Raw genomic sequence first — 12,205 nt, forward strand, 5'->3', positions numbered from 1 at the left:
CAAGTATTGAATATAGTTCCCTGTGCTGTACAGTAGGACTGTGTTGTTTATCTATTCTGTATATAGTAGTTTGCATTTACTAATCCCAAACTCCCAATTCATCTCCCCCACCTTTCCCCTTTGGTAACCATAAGTTTGCTTTCTGTGTCTCTGAGTTTCTTTCTGTTTCGCAGGTAAGCTCACTTGTGTCATTGTTTTAGATTCCACAGATAGGTTATACAGTATTTGTCTTTCTCCGTCTGACTTATTTCACTTAGTATGATGATCTCCAGGTCCATTCGTGTTGCTGCAAATGGCATTATGTCAGTCCTTTTTATGGCTGAGTAGTATTCCTATGTATATACACACCACAGCTTCTTTATCCAGTCATCTGTTGATGGAGATTTAGGTTGCCTCCGTATCTTGGCTATTGTAAAGAGTGCTGCTATGAACATTGGGGTGCATGTATCTTTTTGAATTAGAGTTTCCTCAGGATATATGCCCAGGAGTGGGATTGCTGCATCATATGCCCTCTGTTCTTTGAACGATTTGTTGTAGGAAGGTGAGAGGGCTCCACTTTTTCAACCCAGTAGCCGCCAGTAGACGGCACGCTTTCCTTATTTATTTGTTTACTGTCAACTTTTCCCACTGGGGAAAAAAAAGCAGGCTCCACCACAAGAGCAGGGGTTTTTGTCAGTTCTGTCCACCGCTGTAGCCCTACTGCCTGGCACAGTGCCTGGCCCTGAGCAGGTGACAAATCCGAGTTGAATGCCCAAACAAACAAAACGGGGATGCTCTGACTGGATTCCGGGCTTCCTGCCAGCTGCCTCATCCAGTCTTCCTCCCTGTTTGAAGTGACATTATTTCCCACTTCAGGTTAAGAAGGCCAAGGTGGTTTTCTTCTTCCTTCCTCCAAGCTGCTTTTGTTTCTGTGTAATTCAGTGATGTGGGAAAGTAAAGTTGCAGGGACCACTTTCAATGTTCCAGCCTCGTCCAAAGCGGTTCTGCTCCAACTCCGCTGCTTTCCTGCCCCTTGCCTCAGCTCCCCTCTGATCAATCTAATCTACTTGCAGTGCTTATCTTTGAATGGCTCCTCCAACGACCCCCTCATCGGGGCTCTTTAGTCCTGATGGGTCTTCCTCTGTCACACAAACTTTTCTCCCCCGAATTCCACTCCTTACAAGAGAAGCCGCTGTATGATGAAGCCTTCATTAAAAGATTCCTTTATAGAACTGACTGCTTTCCTTGATTGCATAATCAACAGCTAATGAAACTGTCTTGGTAACAAGAGCTGTAGTGTATTACATTCTCTCTTGAGACAAAGTGGAAAGACAATTGCATCATCCCGAGAAGAAGATAGATTGTTCACAGTTTGAATTTGATTGTCCTTAAGGGGAACTAAACAAGAGATCATATCTAGCTTCTCTGAGTGCATTTTATTCTCTTGGAAAGTTACTGTTTTACTTTCCACACAAGCCAAGCATATAAATATCATGCTTTGTTGCAGGAGAATCAAAAGGAAGGAAGTGTCAGTTTTTTCCACTATAAATGATAGGGGCACGTGGATGACCTCGCATAGGCCTCTCCCTGTAGGTGGAGATCAAGGCTTTTCATTGCACATCTTCAAAAACTCTTTTTTCACTGCAGGAGGGAACCCCCGAGGAAGGTTCGCCCTGGGCCTGGTGCAGAGCGAGTGGAAGGTCTATGTGAAGAGACCTCTAGACAGAGAAGAACAAGACATTTACTTCCTCAATATCACTGCCACCGACGGGCTCTTTGTCACACAGGCCATGGTGGAAGTGACTGTCAGTGACGTGAATGACAATAGCCCCGTGTGCGAGCAGGTAAGATTTGCGGATACGCCGGATACAACACTGCTTTTTGCTGTGCGTCTCTAGAATTAGGCCAAATCCCATTTCACTTTTCTCCTTAAGGCCAGGCTAATTTCTGCCCTTATCACCTTAACTAGGGAGCTCCAATTAGATATAAGAGGGTAGGAAGTGGACTCTAGGTAGAAATATGATAAACATGGAAAGAATATAGGTAACATCGTCGGGTACCTAATTCTGCCCTCCAAAAAACCAAACAGACAAAAAATAACACCATGAATCTTAAAATGAAATGTTGAAGGAATCATGAAGGACATGATGATTTTTTTCCGTCTGAACCACTGATTTCATAAAAGAAAAGTGGACCACTCGAAGGTATGAATCCTTTTTTTGTCTAAGTGGACACAGCTGGCTGGTAGTGATGTTGGGAATGAGGTTGGGGCTCTAGGCTCCTCATGCAGTGACCTTTCTACCACAGCTCAAAGCATGACAGCCAGTGCAAGGTGCCAGGACTCAATTTTATTTTGTTTCTTACCAAAGTTAAATCACCCTTCACTTACCTTTTCCTTACCGTGTGGACGGAGAGATGATACTGGTGTTCTGCAGCTCAGAAAAGCCTTGCAGATAGGTTTAATCTCTCAGATTCATGCTAAGTGTTATCAGTGGCTCTTTAAAGAGTTGAAGGGTCCCAAGGACTCACTGGTGCTTAACAGAAAAGAGGCACATGATCAATATGTGATGTGTGTCAGGTTTCCACCGGGGCAGGGATTTTTGTCTTTCTTCTTCAACATTGTACTCCTAGCATCTCAGTAGCCGGTGCTCAATCAGCATTTGTTAAATGAATGAGCGTGGGAGGGGCAGGGCAAGAGATAGTCTGTGTTTCATCACATAGTGTAAGGTGATTCTGTGCTAAAGGAAAAAAATAGCTGAAGGTAAATTATATGAATGCATTTCTATGGAAATCATTTATAATGCTCAATATGACAATTGTTCCACAAATACCAATGATTTAATTACTTTACTTTACCTTTGCCTAGTTTGCATATACAGCATTGTTTCCCGAAGACATCCCATCAAACAAAATCATCCTGAAGGTCAGTGCCAAGGATGCCGATATTGGATCCAATGGAGAGATACGATACTCACTCTATGGATCTGGAAACAACGAATTTTTTCTAGATCCAGAAAGTGGTAAGGGAAAATTTATTCTTTGGGTAAATGCCATTGTTAATCCATGAGAGAAGTTAAACCCTCATCCGGTCTCATCACCAGGGGGCAGTTAGTATACAAGAACCCTCCTGCGATGCCCTGCTGCTGCCTTGGACTCTTAAGAAACACTAGTAGCACATGGTGTCTGCAGGACACAAGCTTCATTTGTCTTATAAATAAAACTTGCCCTGACTTTACCTGCATTTATTAGCACCAAGAAATCAGGCGTGTCTCTTTGCCCCTGTTCTTCCTCCCATCCATGAGTTAAAGCAGCTGCGCTATAAAGAGTGTAATTAGGGTTGTATCACAAATGCAGGTTCTCACACAAGCCAGACAGCAGTGCATAGTAGGAGAGTTGTGCCCTGTTGAAATCCCTTTTGGGTCCCTTCTCAATGCTTGTTAACACACTTGTCTGGTTTTTATTAAGCATTCCTGCCTAGTTTCTCCAAAGCTATGAGCCCCCAGATTTGCTTATATATGGAGGTAAAATGTATAAGGTGAAAGGTTATGTATACTAAAGGCAGATACCCGCGTGGAAGGCCAAAGCCAATGGAAAGACATTTTCTATGGAAGTAAATTAGTTCAGTGTTGTGTATTGGATGGTCCATCCACTGGCAATTTTTAAATGAAATGTGCAGATTGAATAACTTGCGTATTTCCAGCGTTGTGTTGGTCCTAATGAACAGTGACTAATTACTAGACTCCAGAAGGTGTTGACTCCTCCCCAGCCCTCTCCTGTGTCTGCTATATCTTACTGGGAGGCACTTAGCTACATAGCAATGTACTACTTGGCTATATAGGGCTGGACATTTTTTATTCACTAGCCAACTTTTACTGAGTAACTGCTAGACCTAAAGGCTCTCTATAGGATATTTGTGATGGACTCCGAGATGAACAAAACAAACCAGGCCCGAGGAATATTGTAACCTGGTGGAGAAGACAGAGCAGTAAGTCCGTAATAATAATCACAGAAATGACAATTATAACAATGAAAGGCAGAATGACATGAGTGCCTGGGAGAGATATCAGGAGAGTTCTGTCTGGGCACAGAGGAAGAAGGAGCTAATATTCTGATGAAAGGGAAGAGGAAACTGTCTTTAAAAACAACCGGTGTTTGAAGTGAGCCAGGATGCTAGTAGTTCAAGCAGGACTCTGCCAGACATGGGGGCCCCGTGGGCGGAGAACATGGCACATCCAGGGAACGCCAGGCCCAACACTGTCCCTGCTCAGATGTGCCACAGAACGGCCTGTGAAGGCTTGTGAGAAAGTGGAGGGAAAAATAGCTTTAGGTCAGATTGTGGAGGGCCTTGAATGCCCAAATGAAAAAAAATCACTGGATGTTTTTGAGGAGAGAGAACCGATCCAGCCTGTGTTTGAGAAAGGGCTGCAGTCAGGAAGCCCTAGGAGGAACCGCTTCCTAAGTAAAGATGGGTTCATCCCAATGACGTATCCAAATTTTACTGGAGAGTACATAATAATATTTCATGAGTCCTGCTTTTCACCAAACAATGTTTATTCAGGCCTGCCCCTGTGCTTATTACCATTAGCCTTTGAAATGTAAATAAACAACAACACAATCTCCAGGGAGGCTGACACCCAGGACCAGGACAGCCATTCCAGTGGTTAAAATACAGACATAATCTCCCTCCGTGTTGGCTGATAAATGTTGCTGCTCCCAGCTTCTCAAATATTCCTCCACCGGCACCCTCCTCCAGCAGACACAGAAAGGGGGGTCCACCCGTCACTGTGGGACTCCTTCGTGACCTCCATCTGCTGAAGCCAGCCTGTTTTGACTATTTGTTTTCCCCTTGAAGATGGAGTAAAAAGATATTAAGTATCTGGAAGGAGAGAGACGGCCCCTTCTGGGTCTACAGATGGTTGTCATGATGGAGCATCAGAGAACTAAGGATATTGGTCCATTCTCCACGCTTTTTCTGGAAATACAGCAGAAATCCAGAAACACAGCCATCTCCAGAGCAGGTCTTGAGAGGTTTAACATGGTGTGGAGCTTTCTCCATGTTGCCAAAAGAAGGAATCCCCGATACAAGAGGCTTCACGGTGGGATTAATCCACTGGAAGTTCATGCAATTTGCTTTTTGTTGCATCCAGAATCCCATACATTTTCCCCTGATACTTAAAAAAATTGAACTTGCTCTGTTTTTCAAAGTTTGAGGCACTTGAGCCAAAAGTCAGCAGTCCTTCCTGTACTGGGGATCCTGTATGTCATTGATTCTCTGCTCATCAAAGATAGTCTTTGAAAAGCCAGGCCACTTATTTTCACAGGTGAGTTAAAAACCTTGGCTCTGCTGGACCGAGAGAGGGTCCCTGCGTACAGCCTCATTGCCAGGGCCACCGACGGGGGTGGCAGGTTCTGCCAGTCTGACATCCGCCTGATCCTGGAGGACGTGAACGATAACCCCCCGGTGTTTTCTTCCGGCCACTATCACGCCTGTGTCTATGAGAACACGGCCACCAAGGCTCTGTTGACCAGAGTTCAGGCAGTGGATCCCGATGTTGGTAAGTCAGGTACAAACATCCCTGTTTGTACAGTTGACACATCTTCAGGTGCTACTCATCCATTAGTTTCATCAGTTCACCGGGCCCTTTCCCATGGGAACCTGTCCATTAGTCCACGTTTCAGCTCTTCCGTTGAGTTTCAGATGCACAAGAGAACTCTGCAAGGCGTCTTCCCTCCTCTTTCTAGGGTTTGAAGAAGCAATGCTATGAATTCTTTGTCTTTTAATGAAGAGTTTTAGTTTGGGGGGGTGGGATTCAACCTTTGGAATAAAAATGATACCTTTCTTACTTGCCCATTCCCCCCGAACATAGTTAAAATGCTGTGCTGTGTGGCGGGGAGAATTCATTTCCATTTCTACAAAGAATTGCATCCCATGCTTCAGCTGAAATATGACTATCTCGATTTATGATAGTGCCCCACAGAGCAAAGACCAATTACTAAATATGCTGCCAGTCCAATGTGGATTTTTTTTTTAACTGCCATATTCTGGAGTATTTTGGTCCTATGAACTGATGTTACTAGGTGGGGTGGGGGGTGGTGGTGGGGAAGTGCTGGAATTAGAATCGAAAGTTGCTAATAAAGTTTGTGTTCAAATCCACTTTCCATAATGAGATGGTGAGTTAGAAAAGACCGGAGTTAATTGCTAGGTAGTCCTTCTGAGAATGCATAAGTTATTGAGGTGACTGTGTGATGGAATATAAATACGGAAGGGCACATAGACAGCCTCTTGGTCTTGCATTTTAAGAGCTGTAAATCAGAGGACTGGGGAACGATGGGGTGTGTCTGCTATGCTAAACAGGCCTTTATGTAATTCAGTGTCTTATTGCTTAATAATGAATTGAAAGAAAAATTATTGGACTAATGGAAAAGTAAATACATGGTAATTAGTTGAAAACAAACAGAGAGCTCTGGGTCTCTGCTTATTTCCCCTTAGAGAAATTAGTGGCTACACTTAGAATTATTACTCTTACCTCATTAGCATAATTTTTGAGGCTGAGAACCAACCCTTTAAAAGTTTGCATATTACAAAGCTTGGTAAAAAAAAATGGTAAACAAGAAAAGACTCTTTCATTGATTTATAATTATGTCATATGTACAAATATGCTTCTATCAAGGAAGATTAGAGAAAACATTTTCTGGACTCTTGTTAGCAGACTTTGGGGGAGAAGAGGACAGAAATCATGCAAACGAATTTATATTTGACTTTGAGTATCTGTACTTGGGCCACAGATGAAATTTAAAGATTAAAAAAAAATTTTTATTAGAATTTCAATTTTCAAAAATTGGAATTTTTCTGCTCACTCCTTCCTGAAGGAATTGGGTGTGCTGTACCCACTAGAGCTTGAAGACATGAGTCTGATGCACGTGATATTTCAGACCAGGGAGGGTGGGGAGGTGTTACTGGCTCACGGATGTGGTGGGGGTGAAGAGTATGCAGTTAGCTCTGTCCCCCTGCTCACCTCTCCGAAGCTAGCGGTCCAGGTTGGGAGCTGGAGAAGAAGGGATGATTAGACTCTGGGTGTTAGCAGGGCAGCGACGATAAAGCCTTTAAAAGACCAAAGCAGAGTAACTTATCTTATCGTAAGTAAGCACCTCCCCCTGCTCATTTGCACTAATTAGCAAAAGGCTTACATTCAGAGCATCAAACAGACACAGAGGTGATGAGTGCTGCTCACGTGAAGCACGTTCACAGGGCCACGGTATCCGCCTTGGGAAACTCGAGCGTAGGGTACCTACCAGATTCTGGGTCATTGTCTCAGTTTTTGTAGAACTCAGTTAGCTTTAAAAAAAAAATAAAAGAAAAGAACTAAAATGGCTGAAGAAGAACAAATGAACACCTCTAAAAACCCAGACTGAGCAGCTACTGCAGCCTGGCACCAAGCTGAGGCGGTGGACATGGAGGTCTTGGTCAGAGCGTGCAGGGGGACTTCAGCAGCAGGGGCGTCAGTCTGAGCTGTGATCCAGCCCACGTCCTCCAGAGCCCCTGGGTGTCAGCGACCTGGGGCTTTCGTCGTTCTCATTAGTGGCCTGATCAGAACACTAATGTGTTCTCAGAAGACCCCACTTCTTGGTCTTCTGTAAGGCAGTACAGAGGACCCTGAGTCACGTCCTGAGACGACCAGGTTGTCAGTGGGCGATTCATCTGGGGACCAGATTCACCTCTGGCTTGAAGCAGAGTTTACACATGAATGGTTAAGACTGACTCCAGCCCTCCAGTATCTTTAGTTCGGCTTATATCCAGTGTTCAAAAAAGTTTGAATTAATTGTCAAGAAAAGTCGGGAGACATTTATTTGCGCTTTCAGTTTTTGGCCTTTTCTAAAAACAGCACTCAGAGACTCAGCAATAACAGACACACAGTCCCACAGTGGTAGAAGCTTAATAGCAGCTGCTCCTTGCTGGCAGCCTGTTCTCACGCCCCCAACCCCCAGCCATTTTTCTTACTTATGTTACCACCTGACTTCATAGTCCCTTTCTGTATAATGACAAGGAAATAACCTGATTTAAAAAAAAAAAATTTATTTTGGAATTATCATAGGGCCACAGGAAGTTGCAGAAAAAAGTATAGGAGGTGGCATGTACTTTTCACACCCCGCATTTTATCCCAGTGATAACGTCTTGCATAACTGGTACACTCAGATTTTGGTGCATGTGTGCACACGCACGTGTCTGTGTGTAGTTCTGTGCAGTTTTATTTCCCGTGCAGCTTCATGTAGCTGCCACCACCTTCATTCATCCACCTGCTGCCCTTTCATAACCATACCCACCCTCCTCCCCGCACTTCCATCCCATCTCTAACCCTGGGCAACCAGTCATCTCCATATCTATAATTTTGTTATTTCAAAAATGTTGCTTCCCTAGAATCACATGGTTTGTAACCTTTTGAAATTGGTTTCTTTCACTCAGCATCCTTCCCTTGAGAGCCATCCAAGTTGTCTAACTGGTTCTTCATCCTAGTGAGGAGCATTGGCTCCATTTGTATCAGTGACAGGGCTTTTTGGTTCATGAAACTTCTTTTGTTAAACATATCCCTTTACCTAAAGTTACAAACGATTTTATCAGCATTTTGTTCCAGTGTATACTAAATCAGTATAAATTGTCAACAAAAGACAAAGATACATTAATCTGAAATCTGACTCCATCGCTTCCTAAATTCCAAACTCTTACAATGACTTGCTATCCTTTCATATCCTGATTTTCTGATTTAAAAAAATATTATTGCTTTTAACAAAACAACTCTTCCCTATGCTGAATTCATAATTCATACTGAACCAACACTAATGTTAGAGTAACTGCCTAGATCAGGAATAAAATAAAAACAGAGGAGGGCAAGCTCATTTTAGCACCCATTTCATGAGTTCTAAGAAATAGTATCACAACTGTCTAGATTTTAGCATTAAATTCTTAGTTGTCCTGTAAAATGGGAACATCCCCAATCCCACGAATGAATGACATGACTTTATGACCTAACATTGATAAAAATGTAATCCTTTCAGTAAAGATGAGGAGACCTTTTGTTGCACCACCTCTTGGGGGTTAATGTTTTACTATTTATTCTACCTCTTAAGGTCAGATTTGTGTCCAGGTTCTCAATTTTGAGGATCTTTTTAAGCTGGGAAAGGGAATATGCCGGCATGAAGATCAGAGCTAAAATATGTGACCATTTTAGGCAAAAGGACATAGAAATAAAATGTAAACTTGCCCTGGAAAATATGCCAGAGCACATGATTTATTGAGAGGCCAATGTCCAGATATTTGAGATGTAAAAGGGCATACTTTTCCTCTTATGGATCAGGGACATAAAGCAGGGAAATGTTCTAATGAGCAACTCACTTGCTCCTTTCATGCAAAATATGTCCTGCAAGGTTTAGAACTTCTTTCAGGGATTTCAGAGAAACTTGGAGGCTTGTAATACACATTAGTTATTTTCCATTCAATTTCCATTCCATTCAATTTCCACTCTATTTAGTGAGCAGCTAGGTGGCAGGCATTACAGAAGGAAGTGTATGAAGAGTGTGCGGCGACAGGCCCAGGTTCTCTGCAGTGGTGAAGGACAGGAATCAGGAGCACACAGACAGACCTTGCAGAAAAGGCAGAGCTCCCAGGATGAATGGGATCTCGTCCAGCAGAAGGAGGAAGGCATTCAGGAAGATGGGAACCAGAGGGATAAAGTCGCGAAGCTGGGAAAATGTGGGCCCAACTGAACAGTTGGGAGAACGTTGCATGGTCACAAGGAGGAACATTGAGAGGACACAGAGGAGGTAGTGAGAGGAGAGAAGGCATCTGGGCCTGATCGTGGTGGTTCACCAAGCCAGGAATTGTGTGCTTAAACCGATGAGTGGAAAAGAACCACTGAGCACTCAGAAGAAAAGAAATTCACCAGGTCTGGGTTTTGGAAATGCTAATCTGATGGGAGCCTCTAAAATCGGTGTGAGGAAAGCTCCCAGGAAGGTACTGAGAAAGACCATGAGGGCCAAAATTCACGCAGGAGCTTTAGGATTTAAAAGGAAGGAGCAGATGAGAGATTTTTAGATGTGAAATCTGTCCATTTTGGCAACTGAATGGATTAAAGGCAAGATAGACAGGCTAGACAAGGTTTCCAGCTCGGGTGCCAGGTGAAGGAGCTGCGGGAACAGAAGTAGCACCAGGGGCCTGAAGTCGGACCTGGTGTAGAAAGATGAAAAGCTGGAGATACGTAGGGAATTAAATACAGCCCTTCAGAAAAAAATCAGAATAAAGATAGCAAGTTTGCTAATCATGACAAAGCAGGGAGGTTTTGCCTTCCAGGGGTTTACAGTCATTGTGAGAAACAGGCAAGCCCAAGTGAACATTCAGAGGAAGTTGTAATAAATGTAATAGAGTTGCAGGTGCAAAAGTAGGGATTTTGTAAGGATCAGTAAGCACGTGTGAATGCTAGCACGGCCTCTCTGGGAACGTGAAGACATGAACAATGAATTTCGAAGTGGGACACCTCAGGAAGAATTCACAAAGTGGTATTAGAATTTAAGTTGGGTTTTAAATGTTGGAGCTTGAACTTGGGTAGGCAAGAAGGGGGTAAAAGATCCAGTAGAGACAGAGAGAGAGAGAGAGAGAGAGAGAGAGAGAGAGAGAGAGAGAGAGGGATGAGGATTGTATGAGCCAAGATAGGCTTCAATAGACCAAGGTAACTTTTGAAAAATCTCAGTGGCTTAGCACAGCCCAAGTTTAATTCTTGCCCATGTGAAGTGCGGGCCGGCATGAGTCCATTCAGTGATGTGGAGATCGGGCCCCTCCATCTCGTCAGCACCCTCTTGGTGACCCTTGGTGCCCAAAGTCACTGCAGCAGAAGAGAGGGATGGGGGAGGCCCACCGGGTCTTCCTGCCTCAGCCTGAGAGAGACCCACGTCACGCTGTCCACTGCCCAGAACCAGTCAGAGGAGCCTGGAGATGGAGGAGGGACTGTGGGCTATTTGGTGAGCTCTGCAGCGATGAAAGCAGGAGCAGACAACTGCCCCAGCAGGTCCCAAAGAGGCGGGAGGAGGTGGCATTACTAACATGGACAGGGAGGGTTCGCCTCAGCAAAACGGAGACCACCTGACCCTAGAAATGAAAGGAACGAGAGAAGCAGAAAGAAACCAAAAAAAACCTGACACTCAAAGGAAGAAACTCAGAGGGGGATGCTGAGGATAACCCACTGGGAGGCATACAGCGGCCCTCAGACCCTCCACGTGGTGACACGTTCTGTCAACTAAGGAGGCTAACGTGGCGGCCTGGGCTGGGCCCGGTGCCCCGAGGTCCGCGCAGGGAGTTAGTTTCCGGGGCCAGAGGCGATGCGAGACGGAGTCACCCAGAGACGGGGAAGAGGGATCCCTCAGCCCTGCGGGCTCCGTAGGGGATGGGTTATAGAGATCAGTGATGTGCACTACATTCGGGGAAAATGTGAGAAATTCTCTCACAGTCGTCTAGAATGATAGCTGGATCCTCACATTAACAGAGAACAAGAAAGAGGCAGAGGAAACGTAGCTCTTGACAGAACTTTTCCGTGTTTACCCAAGTGTTGGTCTTCGAACGGCCCGCGGCTTCCTTAGTCTTGCACGGTCACTCGCTGTTGAATGGACTCTTGCTGTCCAGGTTGGGGATTCATTTTCTGCGTCTTCTCATGAGGGAGATAGATGGCATCGTGACCCCCGTGCCGTGCTCTCATGGGGCAGAAGCTGGAATGAACTTGCCTTTCCAAATCACAGATCTTGTCAGAACACAGTGCTGGCCCAGTGTCTCGGAGCATTGTTTGCTCTGAGAGTGCAGCTTCTCATGAAGGAGCAGGAAATTATTTATCTGAGAGGAATTGTTCATGGAAATAACCACTGAGGGTTATTAAACAGAGATCTTTCTGACCAAACCACTTTAAATGACCCTCTCCAGTGGTTCCTTGCCTCTTCTGACATGTCCGAGCCTTGTGTGTCTGCCACTCGTTGGAGCCATGAAAAGAAAAGCTACGAGATGAGTTAAGTGCACAGTGAAGCACGGTGGACTTGATGCAGCTGCCGCCACCTGGCAAAGAAATGCTTGTCTATACCTGGAGCTCTTGCCTACCTTTGATTTGAAGGCCAGAGTTTCAACTCCTGTTTTGGTGTTCGAATTTAAGCATTCTCCTTCTCACCCTTCTGGTCTCATGGAGGTCCCTGTAATGAA

At 44.6% G+C, this 12,205-nt stretch overlaps 1 protein-coding gene across 5 annotated transcripts in view; it reads left to right on the forward strand.

Moving 5' to 3' along the window:
• Positions 1 to 12,205, forward strand: part of FAT3 (FAT atypical cadherin 3) — a 617,077-nt gene that overhangs the window by 528,903 nt on the left and 75,969 nt on the right. For all 5 annotated transcript variants that reach the window (XM_074372838.1, XM_074372842.1, XM_074372840.1 and 2 more), the window contains 3 exons: positions 1,627 to 1,823; positions 2,846 to 2,999; positions 5,301 to 5,534. In XM_074372838.1, coding sequence (XP_074228939.1) covers positions 1,627 to 1,823; positions 2,846 to 2,999; positions 5,301 to 5,534 — 585 coding nt within the window. The remainder of the gene's footprint in view (positions 1 to 1,626; positions 1,824 to 2,845; positions 3,000 to 5,300; positions 5,535 to 12,205) is intronic.

Source organism: Camelus bactrianus, chromosome 10 (assembly GCF_048773025.1).
Source record: "Camelus bactrianus isolate YW-2024 breed Bactrian camel chromosome 10, ASM4877302v1, whole genome shotgun sequence".
Classification (NCBI taxonomy): Eukaryota; Metazoa; Chordata; class Mammalia; order Artiodactyla; family Camelidae; genus Camelus; species Camelus bactrianus.